This window comes from Balaenoptera musculus, chromosome 9, assembly GCF_009873245.2.
Source record: "Balaenoptera musculus isolate JJ_BM4_2016_0621 chromosome 9, mBalMus1.pri.v3, whole genome shotgun sequence".
Taxonomy (NCBI): Eukaryota; Metazoa; Chordata; class Mammalia; order Artiodactyla; family Balaenopteridae; genus Balaenoptera; species Balaenoptera musculus.
In genome coordinates this window covers 53,023,112-53,047,468 of record NC_045793.1, presented here as the reverse complement: position 1 = coordinate 53,047,468, position 24,357 = coordinate 53,023,112, and the positions used below count along the sequence as shown (strand labels likewise).

At 34.5% G+C, this 24,357-nt stretch overlaps 1 protein-coding gene across 2 annotated transcripts in view; it reads left to right on the top strand.

Annotated features, from left to right (window-relative positions):
* Window positions 1-24,357, top strand: part of STK31 (serine/threonine kinase 31) — an 87,054-nt gene that overhangs the window by 32,838 nt on the left and 29,859 nt on the right. For both annotated transcript variants that reach the window (XM_036863955.1, XM_036863956.1), the window contains exons 11-21: window positions 1,682-1,861; window positions 3,484-3,600; window positions 4,591-4,710; window positions 5,804-5,935; window positions 7,166-7,267; window positions 8,613-8,693; window positions 10,886-11,011; window positions 11,641-11,766; window positions 13,297-13,383; window positions 14,097-14,246; window positions 17,484-17,606. In XM_036863955.1, coding sequence (XP_036719850.1) covers window positions 1,682-1,861; window positions 3,484-3,600; window positions 4,591-4,710; window positions 5,804-5,935; window positions 7,166-7,267; window positions 8,613-8,693; window positions 10,886-11,011; window positions 11,641-11,766; window positions 13,297-13,383; window positions 14,097-14,246; window positions 17,484-17,606 — 1,344 coding nt within the window. The remainder of the gene's footprint in view (window positions 1-1,681; window positions 1,862-3,483; window positions 3,601-4,590; window positions 4,711-5,803; window positions 5,936-7,165; window positions 7,268-8,612; window positions 8,694-10,885; window positions 11,012-11,640; window positions 11,767-13,296; window positions 13,384-14,096; window positions 14,247-17,483; window positions 17,607-24,357) is intronic.

Here is a 24,357-nt window from a genome sequence, read left to right as displayed (position 1 = left end):
GGCAATTCAGTTTGAGGTTTTTCTTTAACTCTAGGAAATATTTGATAATTATTTCTTAAAATACTGTTCCCCCCGCTCCCTCCCACCTCATTTACATTTTCTTTCTTTCTGAGACTTCTGTTAGATGGATATTTAAACTTCTGTTCTTTACATATTTTAATTGTTCACTCATTTTTTTTCTATCTTTTTATCCCTTTCTTTGTCTTTTTGGAAGGATCCTTGACTTAACCACCTAGTCACTAATTGGTTCTTTTGCTGTATTTCTTCTGCCACTTAACCAATCCCTTGTGTTCTTTATTTCAAAGATTATTTCTTTCATACTTATATTTCAGTTGGTTATTATTCATAGCTACTTGGTTTTGCTTTATGTTTCCAATATTCTTTCTTTCTTTGAGAATATTTGTTATGTTTATTTTGAGTTCTTACTATTACCTAGGCGACTGATTTTGCTTCCTTTTTATAAGGTGGCTTAGTTTATTATATTTCTTTCAGAGTGCTTGTATTATTCACACATTTCATCCTCCCCTGTACTTCCCCTCAGGACCTCATATTCTCTTGAAGAATTATAAGCTGCCTTAGTGTGCTGTTGTATACATATGTGATAGTGTGGTAATGGGACCTAGGGAGGGGTGAAAGCTTGGACCATAACTTCAGAGACTTCAGATGGGTTTAGGGAATAGGATGGGGTTGTTACTCAGAACTTCTAGGGTTGCAGACTGGGCTCAACTACTTCCTATTGGCTTTTCTTCTAGATGATCTTACTCTTCAGAGGACCTCCGAGTCCTGGGAGGAAAAGAGCCACTGCTCTTTTCCAGGGACTGCCACCCTTGGGTGTAAATGCTACCAGGTGTTCAGGGCAAAAGGGAAGAAAAGAGAGTGCTTGGCCAATTCTTTTGTATTGGTTATCAATTTTTGCCTCATCTAGGTTTCTATACTGTACTTGTATAAATCCATTGCCTCTTGCTTGTGCTGCTGCCTTCCTGCCCAGTGTGAGGGAGAAAGAAGGGCATATGAAGACAGTTCTTTTCCCACAGGATATTCTCTGCTGTGGTACAGGCCTTCTCCCACTTGCTATGACCGTATTCATTCAGTGCTAAGCACCAGCCATCCTCTCTCTTTCCAAGGGTTTGTCAGAGTTTTGTGATAAGAATTTCTGGAATCTATTAAGTTTTCCTCTTGTCTCTGTGACATTTCTAGAGTCTGATTCCTAGAGAGAGCCATCAAGCTCTTTTGTCTCTTCTAGTCCTTTCTAAAAATGCTTTTAAGTGCATACACACACACACATATATATGCTTAATGTCTTTCCTTAATTGGAATTATTTGAATATTTTGGTGTTTTTATTTTTACTTAGCAGTAGCTCTTAGAAACTTCCATATCAGGGCAAAATAGTAGTGATTCTTACGTAAAGTCAGAGAAAAGAGGATAATTTCTACTTGATTAAAAACCTAAGAATATAAAACCTTCTATTTATAACCTTAATGAACGTTTACTCTTACAGTCCAAATAAATCACCTTATAGGTAGTTTTATGCTTTTATGTTTAATTATTCTAAATTTTATTTATAAAATGCTCAAAGATAGGGATTCAACATACTACTTTTCTGTCTCTCAGATTCTAATATGGTGCTTGAATCCTAATATAAAGTTAATAAACTTTAATAAACAGAAGTATCTCTTGCAGGATTTGTCAGCCTCTTTAGAAGCAGTATATGGACAGGCCACAGAAGGGACAAACTCTGAAGAAACACTGAAGAAATTTTATGACTGGAAGTGTAATAAAAGAGAGGAGCTCACCAGTGTTAGAAGTGAAACAGAGGTTTCTCTACAACATCTTGTAACGTGGTTTCAGAGTACCTTAAAGGTAACAAGAGCTGTTGCCGAGTGGTGTCATAGCATAAACCGGGGAATATGTATTTTTAAATTGTCCACATGTAATTTACTTCTTTCTGAGAGAGGGAGGGTGGGAGAGAGAGATAAAAAGGAGAAAAAATATTAATGAGAATATGAATGAGAATGCTGGGATAGAAGAGTGAGGGATTTACATATTTACATTCTCTGTTTAGGACATATATGAAAACAACTTCAATCAAGTTACAGGTGTAAGATAATATCAGTGGAATTTATTACAAGTGTAGTGTATATTTTACAGCTATAGTGTAGAGATAAGAGTATGTGCTTTGAGGGTAGTAGAGCTTTCCTCTTTTTGGTTTCTTTTTTAGCAAGACATGTGTGTTTTAACATTAGTTGGCTAACTAGCCATGATTACAATGTTGTTTAGCAGTGTAAGTCTTTTAAGTTTTAGTTATCTTAAATATCCTAAAGATACCTAAACTAAATGGGGAATATTAGTCTCATTTGATATTAGATATTAGAAAAGGTGTCTTTTATATCTTCTTTTTTTTTTTTAGTTCTTAATTATTATTGTGAAAACACAATGTAATTTTCTAAAAGGCTTGGAGGCATGTGGCTTTGTGTAATGTACTCAGAACCCTAATTAAATTTTGGCCTAATTTTGTTATTGATTCTGTGTTCTTCTGTCTGCTTTACATCCTCCTGAGCAAAGGGAAAGGCACCTATAATGTCATTTATCTCTCTGTGTGAATGATTTCCAAATATGCAGTTCTAGCTTTGTCTGGGGAAAAAAAAATCTTTAATCTCCTGCTACTTCTAGAACTCTTCATTTTTGGTGCTTTTTATGGATACATTAATGTAACTAAGTTATTTCTTTGTCTTATTTTGTTATTGATCATAATTGTCTTTCCATTTAGGTTAATTATCTGTTATCCTTTTCTTTCATTTCCATATCCGTTTCCCAAATCTAGACCTCCATAAACACAAATCTGAACCTCTGAAAGCCGAGTGACTGCTTCTGACATTTATGTTCTGTATTATAGTTTGGGTCCCTGATGTCATTCTATTTAACACCTTATTATAAAGTCTGTTTCCTGATAGAAAGTACCTTAGTTTTCCTAATGAGATGGAAACTATCAGGGTTTAATTTTTAACCTTGAATCTTCATATTCCTTAATGCTAGTGGGTCATCATTAAGTACCAGGTACAGTCATACCCCTTCTTTGTGTAAACGCTGATATTGTCTGCCTACTACCTGTCAGATTTAAACTTGCTCCCTGAGCAGTCAAGGTTCTTTACCAGTTTTTAGTCAGACTGCGTCTTTTTCTATTCCCCCAAAACATCTTGGTCTTGTCCCTGTTTTTTCTCATAATTTTCCTCTGTATTGTCCTCTCATCTCTCTTAATCAGTAATTACCTTAACAAAAATCTGTGTTTTCTTTAGGCATGTGAGGTGTGTATACCTTTTCTTTCCGGTGCATAAGTTTTGTGAGGGTAGTACTTTATGTTTCTTGTGTTTATTTCCCCCTCGTTGCCCAGTACATAGGTTAATGCTCTGCTCCAGGTATAAGGACACAATACTAATTGAAATAATTAAATGAGATACTTCATGTTTTTTATTTTTGCAAACGAGGCCTTTGATCTATCTGTGGAAGAATCACTGACTTCTGAAGACACAATTGGTAATATTGATGAAATCCTAGAGAAGACTGAGTCAGGTGTCTGCAAAGAGCTGGAGATATCTCTGACTGTGAGTATTGATATTCTTTATTACTGCTTCCTTTGAAGCAAAGTGGTTTCCTTACTAGGTAGAGAGTGTTAAGACTAGTCTTAGCTTTCTTCTTAAAGGCCTATTTGAGATAGTAACACTGTCAAGTTCTAATCCAAATACAGTGTGAAGTCTTATTCTTCCACAGGGTGGTATTTTGATTTTAGTAGGATATTTCACATGAAAAAAAAATCTAATGTTTAATTCTAGGAAAACAACTGTTAATCTGAGTGTATCAGCTTTCTTTAGCACTTGATTCTTGAGTCCATCATACCCAATGACTGTAAGTGTAAGATAAGGCTCTTTAGAGTTTGTGAAAACTTGAAATAAAATCTGGGAGAGCTCTTGGAAGTGGATACACAAGTTTGATTAGTAGCTCCCTTTCCCTACTGTGTATACTCTCTTTTGCTGTGTAAAGTTAAAAGTTAGTGTATTTTGTAATGTTAATATTGCTCACTGGAACTCTTAACCAGTTTTTCAGGCTGCTTACCAAAGTCTCATTGGTTATGTTCTTTATTTTGCTTGTTTCTCTTTACCTTTTGTGATTTTATAAAGATTGGCATTAAAAAATACACATTACTATATTTCCCTATTGTCAAATTGTCCTTATTTAGATGGTTTTGTCAGGCTTGATTTTAGAAGTGGTTGTTAACAGATATCTAAAAATAAAGTGTTGAAGTTCTGTATATTGTTTAGTTCTTACATTTAGCATAACAGTATCCCTGATTTCCTTTAACACTCTGCTTCAGACAGCTTTAAGTATAATAGCGTTATGGGAATAAAATTTCCCATATGAACATCTTTGACATCAATCTCTCTTCTCCCTAGAAAAATATCTGTGTTTAAGAAATATTTTGAAATAGATATAGAAGTTCGTTAAGGGTATCATTTTAAAGTGTATCCATTGTTATTGAAGGTTTTAACTATTTTGTATTCCTTTGTATATAAATCTGTGTGTATGATTTCATTTAGGAGCAAGGTGATGCAGACAAGGAGATCACTTTAAATACATATAGTCAAGTAGTACAAAAGATCCGTTCAGAGGAAAGGCTTATTGCCACAGTACAATCCAAGTACAAGGACAGTGTTGAGGTTGGATTATGCTTTATATTATTGGTCTTATATACTGATGCTTTGAAATTTTTAATACTTAAACTTTTCTCAAGTAGTTTAATACCCAGTGTGTAGATAAATTATTTACTATTGCTAGAAAAACACTATAGCCATTGTTAGCTGGTATATAATTAAATTCATCCTATAGTGGAAATGGCATTTCACTGATATAAATATATTGAGATTTTTTTATTGTCTTAAATCTTTGATTTTCTTATGTCCTTTAAAACATAACTTTTATCATTTTCTTTTTGCCTATACAAGTTTACAGTAGAAAACTTGCTATATACAGAAAGATAAGAAATAAAAACATTGATTATAGTCCCTTTTGCTTAAGAGATACTCACTGCTAGTTTCAGAGTATTTCCTTTGTGAATGGTGACTTATATGTATGTATGAATATTATGTGCACTGCATCATTTTGTAAACTGTTTTGAAAATGTTTTCTTCATTTAATTGTGTATTATGAACATTTGCCCATGTGATTTATAATTCTTGTATACTGTCATTTTGAGTGACTAGAACATCATCTCTTGCATAGATGTACAGTGTTATTTAACCTTTCATCTATCAGATGTTAAGGTTACTTCCATTTTTTTTACCATAAATAACACTGTACATAATCTTTGTACATAATATTGTGTGTGTATTTCCTCAAATAGAGTCCTGAAAATTGTTAATTACTAAGTCAAAAGGAATGAACATTCTTAAAACTTGATACATATTGTCAAACTACTTTTGGGAAGGGTAATTTCAATTTACATCCTCACTAGAAATTCAATTTGCATTTTCTGTAGCAAAGTGTGTCTCGCTGTGTGTCTCAGCTTGAAATATTTTTTCCCTTTGCTTCTTTGATTGCTAGAATGATACTCTTCTAAATAGATATGTGGATAATTAAGAAATCAGTGGGTAGAATTGTCTTGTTGAAAATTGAAGAATTTCTTATTTCAATCTGAACTCAGTAAATACTAGTTGAATCTTAATAGAGAATTAATGAGTGGTCAGAAAGCGACTGTTTGATTAATATTGTTGTCTCTGTGTTGAAAATATAACAACTCTTTCTCTCACTTAGTTTAAGAAACAGATTATTGAATGTTTAAATAAGAGCCCCAATGTGGATCACTTGCTGTCCATTAAAAAGACACTGAAAAACTTAAAGGCTCGACTGAGATGGAAATTGGTTGAAAAGAATAATTTGGAAGAAGTAAGGAACAGTTGGTTCTTACTGAACTCTGTGTGTACCTCATTTTATTTATGCGTAAGAGTAATGCATAAATACACTCTTTAAAATTATTCACATTTTGTTTTATTTTTCCCTTCTGTGTTTGTGTTTAAATAAAATTACTACGTTAATAGTGTAAACATTTTCCCATGTCATGAAATGTTTTTAAAAAACATTTTACATGGTTGCCTTGGTTGTTAGTAAGATAAGCATTTTCGAATAATTTAAAAAACTGTTGATATGGACTGTTATAATATCTATTAAAAACAAGCCTACTACATGCTGCGAGGTGATGGGGTACTCCCCCAAAGGCAGAATTTTGTCGTAAAGATCAGGATGTCTTTTGTTAGCTCTCTTTTTAATGGCTGGACATACTATTTCTTGCAAATAGTTTAAGTTGTTTTCATATTATAATAGAACTGGAAGAATTAGGACACTTTAAACTGGACTAAACCTCCTTCTTTAGTCTTGAAACTTTGTGAATAAACTGGCATTCTTTGTTTCCTTGAACAAAGAATTTACTTATCAAAGGGATTTACATTATATCTTAATCCAACTTGAGTTAGCTTTCTTCCTCATTGGAGCATTTAAGCATGGAGTGGAGCTAATTTAATAGTTTAAAATTTTTCTAGTTTTATCCTATTCTGGGCTGTGGGAAATGGGGTCTTTTTTAGTTTAATTTTTTAACTTTTATAGAAACATCTAACTTTGAAAACATGTACCTTTTAAGGAGGCTTGTTAATTATCTTAGAGTTTTATGGAGTCTTTGTGAGTCCTACATTGTCTTTCCTGTAGTAGACATGCCATATGTTTACTAATTTTTAAAAAATCAAATCTTATGTAGAAAAAGGTTCCAGGGAGTTTAATTGTATTCTGGTTCCTATTCTTGACATTTACGTTATGGTGGCAGTTGGTCATCTTAGAGAAAATGTACAGCAAATTAAGAGATAAGAAAAATCTATGTAATTAACTTTATGACTTTATTTTTATAATTCCTTTTTGTAGGTTTTGGAAAAGTCAGGATTAGAATAAACTAATAAATATTAATTCAACAAGTGTTAATGAGAGATTGTTATGTGCTAGGTATAGAAGGATACGTAGAAATCAGACAGAGTGATTTGCTGTAGAAGTTGCATTAATTCTTACTAGGAAGAGTTGTTTTGAGTCTACTTTCATAAGTCTGTAAGGTCACTTTTTTCTTTCTGATTAAAGTCCGATGACCATGATGGATCTGAGATTGAGGAAATAAAACAAGAAATAACTCAATTGCGGAATAGTGTCTTTCAGGAAATTTATCATGAGCGGGAGGAATATGTAAGTATTCGATTCTTTGAAATTTTGAATTAGTTTTTACTGTAAAAATTGAATTCAAATATCCATTTTTATGAAGTGTACTATAATCAAAAGATCAGAGATTATATTGGCATAGTTAAATTGGTATAGTAATGTTTGTGAATTTAGAAATTAATTTCTGATGACAAAATAGTTCATAACCATTGTGCCAAATGTGAAAATTACAGAAAAGTGTAAGGAAGAAGAAACATCATCTGTAATGTTCTCACTCAGTGGTAACAGTAGTATAATCACATTTAACTTTTGAGTTAACTTCCTTTTAGTTTTCTTTCTGCTTGTTTTTACGAGAATCGTGATTATAACAGACACTTTTGCATATTGCTTGTTTTCTGTTGAAGATAAAGCCTAAAGATTTTTTCCTTTATTAAAATCTGTATGAACATCATTTTAGCTTAAAACTGCAATGAAAACATTAATAGGGCATCATAATTTAGTTGAAGAATATAACAAAATAAAACTACTGGGTTGGGGGAAAGTTCTACCATGAATTTTTGTGACTTTGGAAGAGTCAGTCAGCATATTTTGTCTTTAAAATGGAGAGAATATTTTATGTTTCAGGGATGTTATGGGAAAGAAGTAAGATAAGAAACAATGCCTCTGAAAAATAAAAATACTATGAAAATAGTAGGCATTTTAAGTGTTATGCATTATTTAGCAAACTTATCTGACTGTGTGTGCTTCATTGTTCACCTTAGGAACCTTGGATAAAATAGCTATCTCCCAGGAACGTGATAAGTATCTAGAAGTTTTACTGAATAAACATGTGATAAGTGACTTTTCTAAGGATCCTCAATTGACACATTTGCTTCAAAGTAGCTTTTGCAGAGCTACATGTTTATTATTCCTTTCAAGGCTTTTATGATTTTTTTCTTCCTAAAATGAAATAGCCATTATTTTAAACTGTTACTGTGTTCTGTTTTGTTCTGTGTTTGTACTGTGTTCTACTATTTTGAGAAATAGTGACAATTTTATGACTCAAATTGGTTTTTCATCACACTTTTTCATTTTAGCTTGTGAGTATGGACTTTGACCTTAGGCAAGGTTTTGTGCCTGTATATGTATATTAAGCTTAAAATTGGTAATTAAGTTTTTCTTCTGTTAGTAAGATGGTAATTTAGAACCAAATGACTCTTGGTTTTTGTTTAATATTTCTTGTAGTAGAAGGCAAAATCAGTGATTATATATTTTATGAGGTTATATATATATTATTAGATTATATATCTTGTTAGATACATAATAAGGGAGATACCAACATGTCACAATTGAATATATATTGATCTATAATAAAAATATTTTTTAAATTTAGGAGAAGCTGAAGAGCTTGGTACAGAAATGGTTCCCTGAGCTTCCTCTACTTCATCCTGAAATAGGATTACTTGAGTACATGGTAAGCTTTGTTTCCTCTGAGAATTACTATTCTGCAGAGAGTGTTGAAAAGTGATGACATTAAAATTATGTATTATGGGCTTCCCTGGGGGTGCAGTGGTTGAGAATCTGCCTGCTAACGCAGGGGACACGGGTTCGAGCCCTGGTCTGGGAAGATCCCACATGCCACGGAGCAACTAGGCCCGTGAGCCACAACTACTGAGCCTGCGCGTCTGGAGCCTATGCTCCGCAACAAGAGAGGCCACGATAGTGAGAGGCCCGCGCACCGCGATGAAGAGTGGCCCCCGCTTGCCACAACTAGAGAAAGCCCTCTCACAGAAACGAAGACCCAACACAACCAAAAAATAAATTAATTAATTAAAAAAAAAATTATATGTTAGTGTTAAATTTATATTATCCTTACTTTATGAAAATGTTCCTGAGGAATGGTTTTTAGGTATTATTAGAACTTTTTTCAAGACTGTCTTTAATACTTGCATACTGTATGTATATCAATTTGCATGTTTTTAATTTTTATATCAATTTTTATATCAATTTGCATGTTTTTCTTTGTTTTCACTTTTCCTCATACCCACTCAATACATTGCATGGCACTTATTTGAATTACAGGTGTTTATTTTTTGAAGTGATGAAGCAGTTTTAGCTTCTGTTCCAGGTTAGAATAAAAGCAGGACACTGATAATCATGAGGAATTTAAACAGAATTTATCTTTTAAGTTAAAGCAGGCAGGATTCAAAGCCTGGGAGATCAGTGTGTTAGAAGGACTCTGTGGAGCAGGATTGGTAAACTTTGGCTCTCAGAGCAGAATCTGTTAGCTCTGTGTTTTATATTGTCTGCTAGGGATGAGGGACTAGATGAGATGTTTATTCTTTTTTTTTTTTTTAATTTTATTTATTTATTTTTGGCTGCATTGGGTCTTCATTGCTACGCGTGGGGCTTTCTCTAGTTGCGGCGAGCGGGGGCTACTCTTTGTTGTGGTGCGGGGGCTTCTCATTGCGGTGGCTTCTCTTGTTGCAGAGCACGGGCTCTAGGCACGCGGGCTTCAGTAGTTGTGGCACGCGGGCTGAGTTTCTCCGTGGCATGTGGAATCTTCCCGGACCAGGGCTGGAACCCGTGTCCCCTGCATTGGCAGGTGGATTCTTAACCACTGTGCCACAAGGGAAGCCCAAGATGTGTATTCTTCAAGATTGTCATTAAGTCCCTGATAATAGCTTAAATACAGTACATAAAGGGATGTTCACATAGACTTGTGAACTCATAAATATGTAAGATTAATAAGTCCCATAAATTGTTAAAGCAATTACTGTATAATCTTTTCAGACTAAACTTTAAAATAATGTAGTGTTTTTCTTGCAATTATTTAACTCTTGCTTAGAGACTCTCTCTTATAGGATGGGTGAGTGAATATGTGGTGCTATATAGGACTTGAAAATTAATTTTAAAAATATGCTAATCTGTTTTATTGTGGAAGATTATAAAAGGTTCGAATTGTGGCTTATGGATGCCTTTAATTATTTTAAGATGTTTTCCTGTGATGTATCCTTAGGAAACCCCTGTAGATTATGTATTGTGGATTACTTAAATATGCTGACAACACTTAAAAAAAAAACCAGAAAATAATTTCACAACCCCTCTTACTAAAACTATACCACAGTAAAACTCAGCTTGATTTAAAATGTTGATAGTCATATTTTAGTGCAAAAAAGTTATTCCTTTTAAAAAGTAGCAGAAATACCTAGTAGAGTTAAATTATTTAAAAGCCATTTTCACTTTTGAGGATTCCACTTCAGAGGCAGGGGTGTTAGAGTTCACAGTAGTCATAATTTTTAGACATCTCATTCCCATTGTACAGTCTCCCTTTTATTTGTCATCATTTTAATATTTTTTAGGAAACACATGAAGTTTTCCAAGTAAACATCAGGGTCCCTTGGAAGCACGTCTGGTTCATCCCAGTCATCTTCAGAATCTGTTAGAGAGCTGTTGCAAGGATTAAATGTATGGTCATAACATTTTGGGTGGGAGTTCAAGAGCCAGGAAATAGAAAAAATATGAAACTTTAAATATTTTTATTTATTGGTGTCTCCAGTAGGGTTGATGTCCAGTCCATCTAATAGTATGTAACTAATTTTGTTGATTATTTAAAAGTGCTGGGATTATTTGGATTCTTAAACTGTAACAAAAACTTGTGCCTAGAACTCTGGTGGTCTTCTTACAATGAGCTTGGAAAGGGATCTTCTTGATGCTGAGCCCATGAAGGAACTTAGCAGGAAGCGTCCTTTGGTATGTTCTGAGGTTAACGGGCAGATAATTCTTTTAAAGGTAAGTTTAAGTTCTTTGGACTTGTGGGAGATTCAGAAGTACAAAGGGGAGTGGTGGTGGTACTTTTCAGGAAAGTAAAGACCCACTGTTTATTTTCTAAATTATGTGAATTGACTGGTATGATGATTATGCTTCCAGTGTGGTTGCCAGAACTAATTTTGAATTTAAAGTTTCTCTCATTTCCCTAAATAATGTATGTCTTTAATAGGATATACTTGCTTTCCTTTTTTCGGGTGAACTTATTACATTCTAGCCAAAAGCCTTTTAAAATTCTTGTTTTTCTTACATTTCTCTTTGAAATCTCAACTATTTTGCCAACACAGTCTTCTGTTCTTTGATTTCTTCTCTTCATTGACCTGGAAAACTGTTAATCATGATAGTAGGATAATTACTTTGGCCTTAGTGAGTACATATTGTAGAGTGTATATTAAGCTACTGGTAGAAATGTTCTTTTCTTTCTAAATCATATCATTTAAAGCAGATAGAAAAAGTACTTATACAATTAAAAAAAATAAATTTAGATATATTTTAACTTACGTAAAAATCTAATTTAAGTTGGAATGATATATAATTAGAGTGAGATTTTTAATCTTGGAATTGCCAATCCCTCTTTTTTTTTTTGGTACAAGGGCTATTCTGTGGATGTCGACACAGAAACCAGGGTAATTCAGAGAGCAGCTGCGTATCACAGAGCTTGGAGAGAAGCTAAAGAAGAGTCTGGGTTGCTACCATTGATATTCCTATTTTTGTGTAAGGTAAAGTTTTTATGCTAATCTCTTGCAGAAAACATTTTATTTAAAGTGCGTTTTAGCTCCAAGCTTTAGAGAAGTAATTAATTCCTTTTAATTTTTTTAAAATTGAAGTATATAGTTGATTTACAATATTGTGTTAGTTTCAAGTGTACAGCAAAGTGATTCAGTATATTTGCAGATTTTATTCCATTACATGATAATGGGTATAATTCCCTGTGCTACACAGTAAATCCTTGTTGCTTATCTATTTTATATATAATAGTTTGTATTTGTTAATCCCATACCCCTAATTTGTCCCTCCCACTTTCCCTCTCCCCTTTGGTAACCACAAGTTTGTTTTCTATGTCTGTGAGTTTGTTTCTGTTTTGTATATACATTCATTTGTATTATTTTTTAGATTCCACATATGTGATATCATATAGTATTTGTCTTTCTCTGACTTATTTCACTAAGCATGATATTTTCTATCCATGTTGTTGCAAATGGCAGTATTTCATTCTTTTAAATGGCTAATATCACATTGTATATCTACCACATCTTCTTAATCCAGTCATCTTTTGATGGGCATTTGAGTTGCTTCCATGTCTTGGCTATTATAAATAGTGCTGTTATGAACATTGGGGTGCATGTATCTTTTAGAATAAGTTTTTTTGTTTTTTCTGGATATATACCCAGGAGTGGAATTGCTGGATCATATGGTAGTTCTATTTTTAGTTTTTTGAGGAACCTCCATACTGTTTTCCATAGTAGCGACACCAATTTACATTCCTACCAACAGTGTATGAGGGCTCCCTTTTCGCCACATCTTCTCCAAAATTTGTTATTTGTAGATTTTTTGATGATAGCCATTATGACAGGTGTGAGGTGATACCTCATTGTGGTTTTGATTTGCATTTCTCTAATAACTAGTGATATTGAGCTTCTTTTCATGTACCTGTTAGCCATCTGTATGTCTTCTTTGGAAAAATGTCTATTCAAGTCTTCTGCCCTTTTTTTGATTGTTTGGTGTTTTTTGATATTGAGTTGTATGAGCTCTTTGTATATTCTGGATATTAACCCCTTGTTAATCGCATCATTTGTGAATATTTTCTCTCATTTCATAGGTTGTCTTCATTTTGTTGATAAAAGCTTTTGCACAGGAAAGGAAACTAAGTTTAATTAGACAGTCTTTTCAAAAGGTGGTGCTGGGCATGTAAAACAATGAAATTAGAGCATTCCCTTACACTGTATATAAAAATAAACTCAAAATAGTTTAAAGACCTAAATATAAGACATGAAACCATAGAACTCCTGGAAGAGAACATAGAAGAAACAGTCTTTGACATAAATTGTAGCAATATTTTCTCCTATCAGTCCCCCAAGGCAAAAGAAATAAAAGCAAAAATAAACAAACGGGGCCTAATTAAATTTAAAAGCTTTTGCACAGCACAGAAGTAATTCTTTCCAGAAAAGTTATTTTGTACAGTCATTGTATACTAAAAATATATTGAAGAATTTTTCACTTACATTCTCATTCTCTGTTTTGCTTCTCAGTCTGATCCTATGGCTTATCTGATGGTCCCATACTATCCTAGGGCAAACCTGAGTGCTATTCAGTCCAGCATGCCTTTAACTTTAGAAGTAAGTAAAAAACCTTATTTCCACGGATGTATTAAATGAGAAAAATGACATCTAAAGTTTATTGAGGATATACTACATGCTTTATACAGTGTACAATTTTGACTCATTCTATTTAATTGTCATATCCGCCCTGTGATATGAGTTATCCCATTATATACAGATTAGAAAAATGAGGCTCACAGAGATTAATGTGACTTGCACAGGGTCCCTCATCCAGTGGCTGAGTTGGGACTTGGAATTGGGTCTTTTTGGCACCAAAGCCTATCCTTATAACTATTAAGCTGTGCTGTGTGTAAATTGTGTAGTATAGCACTTGGTATTATAAGTTTTAAGCAATAGCTTTGATTTCTATCGTAAATTTGAATTAGTAATAACAATAAAGGATGCCCAGATTCTTGCTACCCAGTAACACTATTTCAGTCTCTTTTTCTTTTCTAGATGCTTTCTGCTCATTATTTGTAATCCAAGTCTTCTTAGAGACTGTAGTCTCTAAGTCATACACACACACACACACACACACACCCCACACGGTATTACCAGTGACATAATCAGGACTTCTGTCCTTTAATTCTTTCTCTATGCTGTATTCTTTTTAAAGGTTCATTTGGAAGAAGCTTAGTCACTTCTGGAAAAGTCTTTTAATTAGAGAAAAGGTTCAGCTGTTAAAATGATTTGTCTACTTCCTGACTTCTTTTGTATGTACTTGTCTATAGGAAGCTTTAAAGGTCATGAAAGGTGTTGCCCAGGGCCTGCATACGTTGCACAAGGCTGACATAATTCATGGATCACTTCATCAGAACAATGTATTTGCTTTAAACCGTCAACATGGAATTGTTGGAGATTTTGACTTCACCAAATCTGTGGTAAAATATAGTGGTTTTATAAATAAGTTCTAGACTTCATTTAGTATTATTATTATTAGGCAGTAGTTCAGCACTTTTACATCATATGGTAATTTATTATAAGATCTTTGCCTTCAGTTAAGGTGTGTCATGTAGTGTAAGCAATTATGTGTTATCAGGTAGGTGCTGGAACAAGAGTTTCTAAAGTTGTGCATTATATTTTTTAACCGTAAGTCTTAGGAGCAACCTGAAATTACAGTCAGTGGCATTGACAACATTAGCATTAATTAATTAATTCATCAAGAAACATTTAGTTGCTGGAAATACACAAGGAAAACTAGGTGGCCATCTCCTGTCTCCCAGTCTACTGGTGCCCTCCCCCTCAATAGATTAAATTTAGATATACACGCTTTGCTATTTTTTGATTAATGGGCATTTTTAGAAACTTGGGAACCTTGGACTTTTCCATTTAATTCAAGTTCCAGTTTGATGACATTGCCTGTGAATTTTGGTGTCATATTACCTCAGAAGAGGCAGTTTGTGGGAATAACAAACATCAGACAATTAAAGAGCATATTGTGATCTTTTTTATTTTTCTTTTTGGTAGAATGGGCAATTTCAAAATACACACAATCATGAGGGAGCAGTTCTCTTTGTTAAAATAACAGCTTTATTGAGATATAATTCACATACCATAATGTGTATATTTCGCTACTAATTTTAATATAGTCAGAAGGTTCTGCATCAATCACCACTGTCTAATTCCAGAACATTTTTTATCACCCTCAAAAAGAAACCCCATACTGGTTTGCAGTTACTCCCCCTTTCTTTCTCTACTCAGCCTGTTGGAAACCACTAATGCATTTTCTGTCCCTATGGATTTGCCTATTCTGGACATTTCCTATAAATGGAATCATGTGTGGCCTTTCGTGATTGACTTATTTCACTCTGCATAATGTTTTAAAGGTTCATCCATGTTGTAGCATGTGTCTAAACTTCATTCCCTTTTAAAAATGCCCAAATAATATTTCGTTGTATGGATATGCCATATTTTGTTTTTACCTTTGTCAGTTTGTGGGCATTTGGGTTTCCACTTTTTGATTATTATGAATAATGCTGCTATGAAAATCAGTATACAAGTTTTTGTGTGGAGATATGTTTTCTTGGGAGTGGAATTGTTGGGTTATATGGTAACTCTTCTGTGTTTCACCGTTTAAGGAAAAAAACTGTTTTCCAAAGTGGCTGCACTGTTTTACATTCTCATCAGCGATGTATGAGGATTCCAGTTTCTCAACATCCTTGCCAATATTTTATTGTCTGAGGAGTTCCTTTTTGACTAGTGAAAGTCATAATGCTTTTTTATTTTTTTTTAAAGATTTTTTTTGATGTGGACCATGTTTTTAAAGTCTTGATTGAATTTGTTACAATTATTGCTTCTGTTTTGTGTTTTGGTTTTTTTGGCCGCGAGGCCTGTGGAATCTTAGCTCCCTGACCAGGGATCGAACCTGCACCCCCTGCATTGGAAGGCAGAGTCTTAACCACTGGACTGCCAGGGAAGTCCCCATAATGCTTTATTTGTTGGTCGTCTGCAAGTTATAGGATAATGCCACCTGTCTGTATACAGTTTCAGTGGTGTTCATATGGTACCTCAAAAAGAAGAGAAAATAAAAATGTAAAACTATAATGAAATGCTGGATTATAAAGGATTTATACATAGTAGATTTGCTGAAGTGTTTATGTTTATTTATTTGAAAATTAGGATAACATCTTAAGAAAAATAACTGAACTGTGAGTTTTAAAAAGTTCTCAATTCATAGGGATCCTGGTTACTTTACCTTTTGAACATGCCATTTGCACAACTATAGATATGACTCCAAGGAATTCTTCCTGTTTTATACTGATTTGTCAGCTGTTATTATCCAACAAAACATTGTTTTTAATCTCTATTTAAAATTATTTACTTTGAAATATTGATTAAAGTCACCTTTTGCTGCATTTTTCACCCTACTGTCAGATTGAAGTACTAATCAGGAAGGGTAATTTGAAAAGTAGACTGTAGTCAAGAGCATTGCTTTTCATACTTCATACTCCATGTGAATCTCCTGGGGATCTTGTTAAAATGCAATTTTTAGAAATTGAGGTAAAATTAGTATATGATACCATATGTTTCAGGTGTACATAAAATGCAGATTTTTATTCAGCATTTCTGGGATGGAGATTTTGTATTTCTAACAAGCTCCTGGGTGATACTGTAGCTGCTGGTCTTTGGACCACACTCTGAGAAGCAAGGATAATGATGGTAGTGATATGTGCTAGGTAATTATTGTGCTGATTACCTTTACCTTTACAATAACTCTGTAAAGTAGTTACAAATTAATTTCCTTTTTACAAATTAATTATTTTAGGCTCAAAGTGGTTAAAGCCCAAGGTCACATAGCAAATAAATGGCAGAGTGGGAATTGCAGTCAAGGTTTGTCTGAATCCAGGGTTCATGTTCTTGTCATTCATCATCCTTTGACACATTGGAAATGGTGTACTTAGAAAATGGTCAGTAAGGAAGTACTTTGTAGACTTGTGGTTTTTAAAAGTTATTTAGAATTTTCAGAATTAGAAAATAGCACTGCCTCTAGCCCTTATGAAGTGTGTTTTTTTTTTGTTTGTTTTTTGTTTTTTTAATTTTTATTTATTTATTTATTTATTTATGGCTGTGTTGGGTCTTCGTTTCTGTGTGAGGGCTTTCTCTAGGTGTGGCAAGTGGGGGCCCCTCTTCATCGCGGTGCACGGGCCTCTCACTATCGCGGCCTCTCTTGTTGCAGAGGACAGGCTCCAGATGCGCAGGCTCAGTAATTGTGGCTCACGGGCCCAGCTGCTCCGCGGCATGTGGGATCTTCCCAGACCAGGGCTCGAACCCGTGTCCCCTGCATTGGCAGGCAGATTCTTAACCACTGCGCCACCAGGGAAGCCCCTGAAGTGTGTTTTTTAAAAAAAGAGTACCAAATTCTTAAAGAATCACTGGTTCTTAATTTTTAATCTGCTGGAGTCTACAATGTGAAATGTAACCCTAGTCTCACTGTTAATTTCATGAGACTGATTTTAAGAGCAATTTATAATAGTGGAAATTAGGTAAAAATATTTGAAAGCAAGAGAGAATAAAATATTTCAAATGAACATTTTTTGTGTTGATTAAATGCAGATTACTTCACAGAATGCCGCCTCAACTGTGTTGCCTTTAAAATATTTAACCTACTTTTTTTGTAGAGTCAGCGAGCCTCAGTGAACATGATGGTTGGTGACTTGAGTTTGCTATCACCTGAATTGAAAATGGGAAAACCTGCTTCTCCAAGTTCTGACTTATATGCTTACGGCTGCCTTTTATTGTGGGTATGTTATTTTTTTATTGAAACAGATAAGTCATTTATTTATATGTATTTCAGTATAGAAAGTGATGATTTGAAGTGGCTTTCCTCAGTATATTACTCTGAATAAAAAATAGTGGTAGATTTTCTGTAGAAAAAAATTTCTTCCCACTTGTTTTTAAAATTTTGTCATAAACTGTTGCTCTACAGTTAATCTTTGAACAACATGGGTTTGAACTGCCTGGGTCCGCTTAAGCGCAGTTTCATTTTCAATAGTATATACTGTAGTACCACGCCATCCATGGTTGCGCGGATACAGAGGAACCAGGGATATGGAGGGCCAACCATAAATTCTATGCGGGTTTTCAACTGTGCCAAGCTTCGGCACCTCTAACCTCCATGTTGTTCAAGAGTCAGCTGTACTTCTTATCATCTGTTGTGTACTTTCTAGAAATTGGCTTGATAATATGGTTTACATAGCATGCTACTGTCTTAGTTTTATTGAAGTCAAGATTAACAGTGAAGATGGTTTTGTCCTATATTAATCTGGAAGTAATTCATGCATATATGGAAAATAAATATTAAATGATATTAAATGAGCCTTGAGTAAATGTTCCTGCTTTGAGTGTAAACCAAATAGCTATTTCTAATCCATGGTTTAAACCCATTCTTCCTGTGAAATATGAGGGATTAAGTGTTAACAAGGGAAGGATGTCTGTTCTCACTTCTTCTGTTTAACATTGTACTGGAGGTTCTAGCCCAGGGGTCAGCAAAATTTTCCATAAGCGGCCAGATGGTAAATAGTTCAGGCTTCGTGGGACATACGGTTTCTGCTGCTTTAGCGTGAAAGCAGCTATAGAGAGTACATAAATGAGTGAGTGTCTCTGTTCCAATAAAACTTTATTTATGGATATTGAAATTTGAATTTCATATAATTTTCATGTGTCATGAAATAGTATTCTTTGATTTTATTTTCAACATTTTAAAATGTGAAAACCATTCTTGGCTTGCACACTGCATGAAAACAAGCAGTGGGATGGATTTGGCATGCAGGCTGTAGTTTGCTAATCCTGGTTCTAGTCAGTCAAATAAGGCAACAAAAAGAAATAAAAGGCATACAGTTTGAAGATGAAGAAGTAAAGCCATCTTTATTTGCAGATGACGTGATTAATTATGTAGAAAATCTTTTTGAATGTTATATACATAAATGCTACTAAACCCACCAAATTTAGCAAGGTTTCAGGATACAAAATCAGTATAATAATTAATTGTGTTTCTATATACTAGGAAATTGAAATTAAACAGTCATTTACAGAAGTATAAAAAATATGGAGCTTTTAGAGCTAAATTGACAAAAGATTTGCAAGATCTGTATACTGAAAACTACAAAAGTATTGTTGAGAGAAACTAAAGAAGGTGTAAATAAATGGAGAGATGCGCCATGTTCATGGACTGGAAGAATCAGTGTTGTATGGATGTGAATTCTTCTCAATTGGTCATAGTTGTGATACAATTTCAACAAAACTCCTTCTAGGCTTACTTTTTTTTTTTTTTGACAGTAATTAACAATCAGATTCTGTAGTTTATAGGAAAATACATGGGATCTGGGATAGCTAAAACAATTTTGAAAAAGAATACAAGTGGAGGATTTTAACTGATTTTAAGACTTAATAAAATTACAGTAAATCAAGACAGTGTGATACTGATGTAAAGTTAGACATAGGTCAATGGAACAGAATAGAGACAGTAGAAATACACCCACTAAAATATGGTCAATTGATTTTTGACCAAGGTGCCAGGACAGTTCTATGAGGGAAAAGATAGTCTTCAACAAACGGTATTGTAACAATTGGATATCTGTACATAAAAAATAAACTTTGACTCATTCATTGCACAATGTATAAAAATTAACTCTAAATGTATATTAGACCAAAATGTAAAACCTAAGTCTCTAAAACTCAGGAATAAAATACAGGAGAAAATCTTACTGAGTTTGGCAAAGATTTCTTGTAATAGGACACAAAAAACATCAAGTGTAAAAGAAAATAATTTGGATTTCATCAAAATTTAAAATTGTGGTCTTCACAAGACACTGTTACAAAAATGAAAGGCAAGTCATACACAAACTTGGAGGAAATATTTGCAAAACATATATCTGACAGAAGACTTCTATCCAGCTTACAATGAACTCTTACAACTGAATAATAAGACAACTCGGGGCTTCCCTGGTGGTGCAGTGGTTGAGAGTCTGCCTGCCAATGCAGGGGACACGGGTTCGAGCCCTGGTCTGGGAAGATCCCACATGCCCTAGAGTGTCTAGGCCCATGAGCCACATTCACTGAGCTGGCGCGTCTGGAGCCTGTGCTCTGCAGCAAGAGAGGCCGTGATAGTGAGAGGCCCGCGCGCTGCGATGAAGAGTGGCCCCTGCTTGCCACAACTAGAGAAAGCCCTCACACAGAAACGAAGACCCAACACAGCCATAAATAAATAAATAAAAATTAAAAAACAAAAGCAACAACATAAAAAGCACTTTCCTACACAATTTCCCCCTCAACCCCGGATAGATTTATAAAAAAAAAAAAAGAAGACAACTCAAAAATGGGCAAAATATTTAAATAGGCACTTACCAAATAAAATGTCCAGATGGTAAATAAGCATGTGAAAACATGCTCTCAATATCATTAGTCATTGGGGAAATATAAATTAAAACCAAAATGAGATACTACCACATGCCCACTATAATGTCTAAAATTAAAAATACCACATCAAGTGTTGGCTAAGATGTATAGCAACTAGAACTCTCATGTATTGCTGAGGGGAATGTAAATGTAACAACCACTTTGGAAAACAACTTGGCAGTTGTTAAAAGGTTAAACATATACCTATTATATGACCCAGCTGTTTTACTCTTAGGTATTTAGCCAAGAGAAGTAAAAGCATATGTCCACACAAAGACTTGTACAAAAATATTCAAAGACATTTTATTTGTAAGAGCCAAAAAATGGGAACAACCCGAATGTCCATAAACGGATGAATGGAAAAACAGTCTGCTATATATTCATTGGAATACTACTCAGCAATAAAATGGAATGAACTATTAATACAGGCATGCCTTGTTTTATTGTGCTTCACTTTATTGCACTTCGCATATATAGTGTTTTTTATATATTGAAGGTTTGTGGCAACCCTGCATGTCAGATGATGGTTAGCGTTTTTTAGCAATAAAGTATATTCTTAAATTAAGGTATGTACATTGTTTTTTATTCTTTTATTTTTTTTAACATCTTTATTGGAGTATTAATTGCTTTATAGTGTTGTAAAGTTTCTGCTGTATAACAAAGTAAATCAGCTATATGTATACATATATCCCCATATACCCTGCCTCTTGTGTCTCCCTCCCACCCTCCCTATCCTACCCTTCTAGGTAGTCACAAAGCACCAAGCTGACCTCCCTGTGGTATGCGGCTGCTTCCCACTAGCTATCTGTTTTACATTTGGTAGTGTATATATGTCCATGCCACTCTCTGACTTCATCCCAGCTTACCCTTCGCCCTCCCCGTGTCCTCAAGGCCATTCTCTGTGTCTGCGTCTTTATTCCTGTCCTGCCCCTAGGTTCATCAGAACCATTTTTTTTTTATTCCATAAATATATGTGTTAGCATATGGTATTTGTTTTTCTCTTTCTGACTTCACTCAGTATGACAGACTCTAGGTCCATCCACCTCACTACAAATAACTCAGTTTCGTTTCATTTTATGGCTGAGTAATATTCCATTGTATATATGTGCCCCATCTTCTTTATCTATTCATCTGTCGATGGACACTTAGGTTGCTTCCATGTCCTGGCTATTGTAAATAGTGCTGCAGTGAACATTGTGGGACATGACTCTTTGAATTACGGTTTTCTCAGGGTATATGCCGGGTAGTGCAATTGCTGGGTCATATGGTAGTTCTATTTTTAGTTTTTCAAGGAACCTGCATACTGTTCTCCATAGTGGCTGAACCAATTTACATTCCCACCAACAGTGCAAGATGGTTACCTTTTCTCCACACCTCCTCCAGCATTTATGGTTTGTAGATTTTTTTGATGATGGCCATTCTGACTGGTGTGAGGTGGTACCACATTGTAGTTTTGATTTGCATTTCTCTCATGATTAGTGATGTTGAGCATCCTTTCACGTGTTTATTGGCAATCTGTATATCTTCTTAGGAGAAATGTCTATTTAGGTCGTCTGCCCATTTTTGGATTGGGTTGTTTGTTTTTTTGATATTGAGCTGCATGAGCTGCTTGTATATTTTTGGAGATTAATCCTTTGTTAGTTGCTTCATTTGCAAATATTTTCTCCCATTCTGAGGGTTGTCTTTTCATCTTGTTTATGGTTTCCTTTGCTGTGCAAAAGCTTTCAAGTTTCATTAGGTCCCATTTGTTTATTTTTGTTTTTATTTCCATTTCTCTTGGAGGTGGGTCAAAAAGGATCTTGCTGTGATTTATATCATAGAGTGTTCTGCCTATGTTTTCCTCTAAGAATTTGATGGTGTCTGGCCTTACATTTAGGTCTTTAATCCATTTTGAGTTTATTTTTGTGTATGGTGTTAGGAAGTGTTCTAATTTCATTCTTTTACATGTAGCTGTCCAGTTTTCCCAGCACCACTTACTGAAGAGGCTGTCTTTTCTCCATTGTATATTCTTGCCTCCTTTATCAAAGATAAGGTGACCATGTGTGCATGGGTTTATCTCTGGGCTTTCTATCCTGTTCCATTGATCTATATTTCTGTTTTTGTGCCAGTACCATACTGTCTTAATTACTGTAGCTTTGTAGTATAGTGTGAGGTCAGGGAGCCTGATTCCTCCAGCTCCGTTTTTCTTTCTCATGATTGCTTTGCCTATTCGGGGTCTTTTGTGTTTCCATACAAATTGTGAAATTTTTTGTTCTAGTTCTGTGAATAATGCCAGTGGTAGTTTGATAGGGATTGCATTGAATCTGTAGATTGCTTTGGGTAGTAATTTTCACAATGTTGATTCTTCCAATCCAAGAACATGGTATATCTCTCCATCTGTTTGTATCCTCTTTAATTTCTTTCATCACTGTCTTATAGTTTTCTGCATACAGGTCTTTTGTCTCCTTAGGTAGGTTTATTCCTAGATATTTTATTCTTTTTGTTGTGGTGGTAAATGGAAGTGATTCCTTAATTTCTCTTTCAGATTTTTCATCATTAGTGTATAGGAATGCAAGAGATTTCTGTGCATTAACTTTGTATCCTGCTACTTTACCAAATTCATTGTTTAGCTCTAGCAGTTTTCTGGTAGCATCTTTAGGATTCTCTGTGTATAGTATTGTGTCATCTGCAGACAGTGACAGTTTTACTTCTTTTCGATTTGGATTCCTTTTATTTCTTTTTTGTCTCTGAGTGCTGTGGCTAAAGCTTCCAAAACTATGTTGAATAATAGTGGTGAGAGTGGGCAACCTTGTCTTGCTCCTGATCTTAGAGGAAATGGTTTCAGTTTTTCACCACTGAGAACGATGCTGGCTGTGGGTCTTATATGGCCTTTATTATGTTGAGGTAGGTTCCCTCTATGCCTACTTTCTGGAGAGATTTTATCATAAATGGGTGTTGAATTTTGTCGAAAGCTTTTTCTGCATCTGTTGAGATTATCATATGGTTTTTATCCTTCAGTTTTTTAATACGGTGTATCACATTGATTTCTGTATATTGAAGAATCCTTGCATTCCTGAGGTAAACCTCACTTGATCATGGTGTATGATCCTTTTAATGTGCTGTTGGATTCTGTTTGCTAGTATTTTGTTGAGGATTTTTGCATCTATGTTCATCAGTGATATTGGCCTGCAGTTTCCCTTTTTTGTGAGATCTTTGTCTGGTTTTGGTATCAGGGTGATGGTGGCCTCATAGAATGAGTTTGGGAGGGTTCCTCCCTCTGCTGTATTTTGGAAGAGTTTGAGAAGGGTAGGTGTTAGCTCTTCTCTAAATGTTTGATAGAATTTGCCTGTGAAGCCATCTGGTCCTGGGCTTTTGCTTGTTGGATGACTTTTAATCACAGTTTCAATTTCAGGGCTTGTGATTGGTGTTTTTATGTTTTCTATTTCTTCCTGGTTCTGTCTTAGAAGGTTGTGCTTTTCTAAGAATTTGTCCGCTTCTTCCAGGTTGTCCATTTTATTGGCATATAGTTGCTTCCAGTAATCTCTCCTGATCCTTTGTATTTCTGCAGTGTCAGTTGTCACTTCTCCTTTTTCATTTCTAATTGTATAGATTTGAGTCTTCTCCCTTTTTTTCTTGATGAGTCTGCCTAATGGTTTATCAATTTTGTTTATCCTCTCAAAGAACCAGCTTTTAGTTCTATTGATCTTTGCTATTGTTTCCTTCATTTCTTTTTCATTTATTTCTGATCTGCCCTTTATGATTTCTTTCCTTCTGCTAACTTTGGGTTTTTTTGTTCTTTCTCTAGTTGCTTTAGGTGTAAGGTTAGGTTGTTTATATGAGATGTTTCTTGTGTCTTGAGGTAGGATTGTATTGCTATAAACTTCCCTCTTAGAACTGCTTTTGCTGCATCCCATAGGTTTTGGGTCGTCGTGTTTTCATTGTCATTTGTTTCTAGGTATTTTTTTGATTTCCTCTTTGATTTCTTCGGTGATCTCTTAGTTATTTAGTAGCATATTTAGCCTCCATGCGTTTGTATTTTTTACAGTTTTTTCCTGTAATTGATATCTAGTCTCATAGCGTTGTGGTCAGAAAAGATACTTGATATGATTTTAGTTTTCT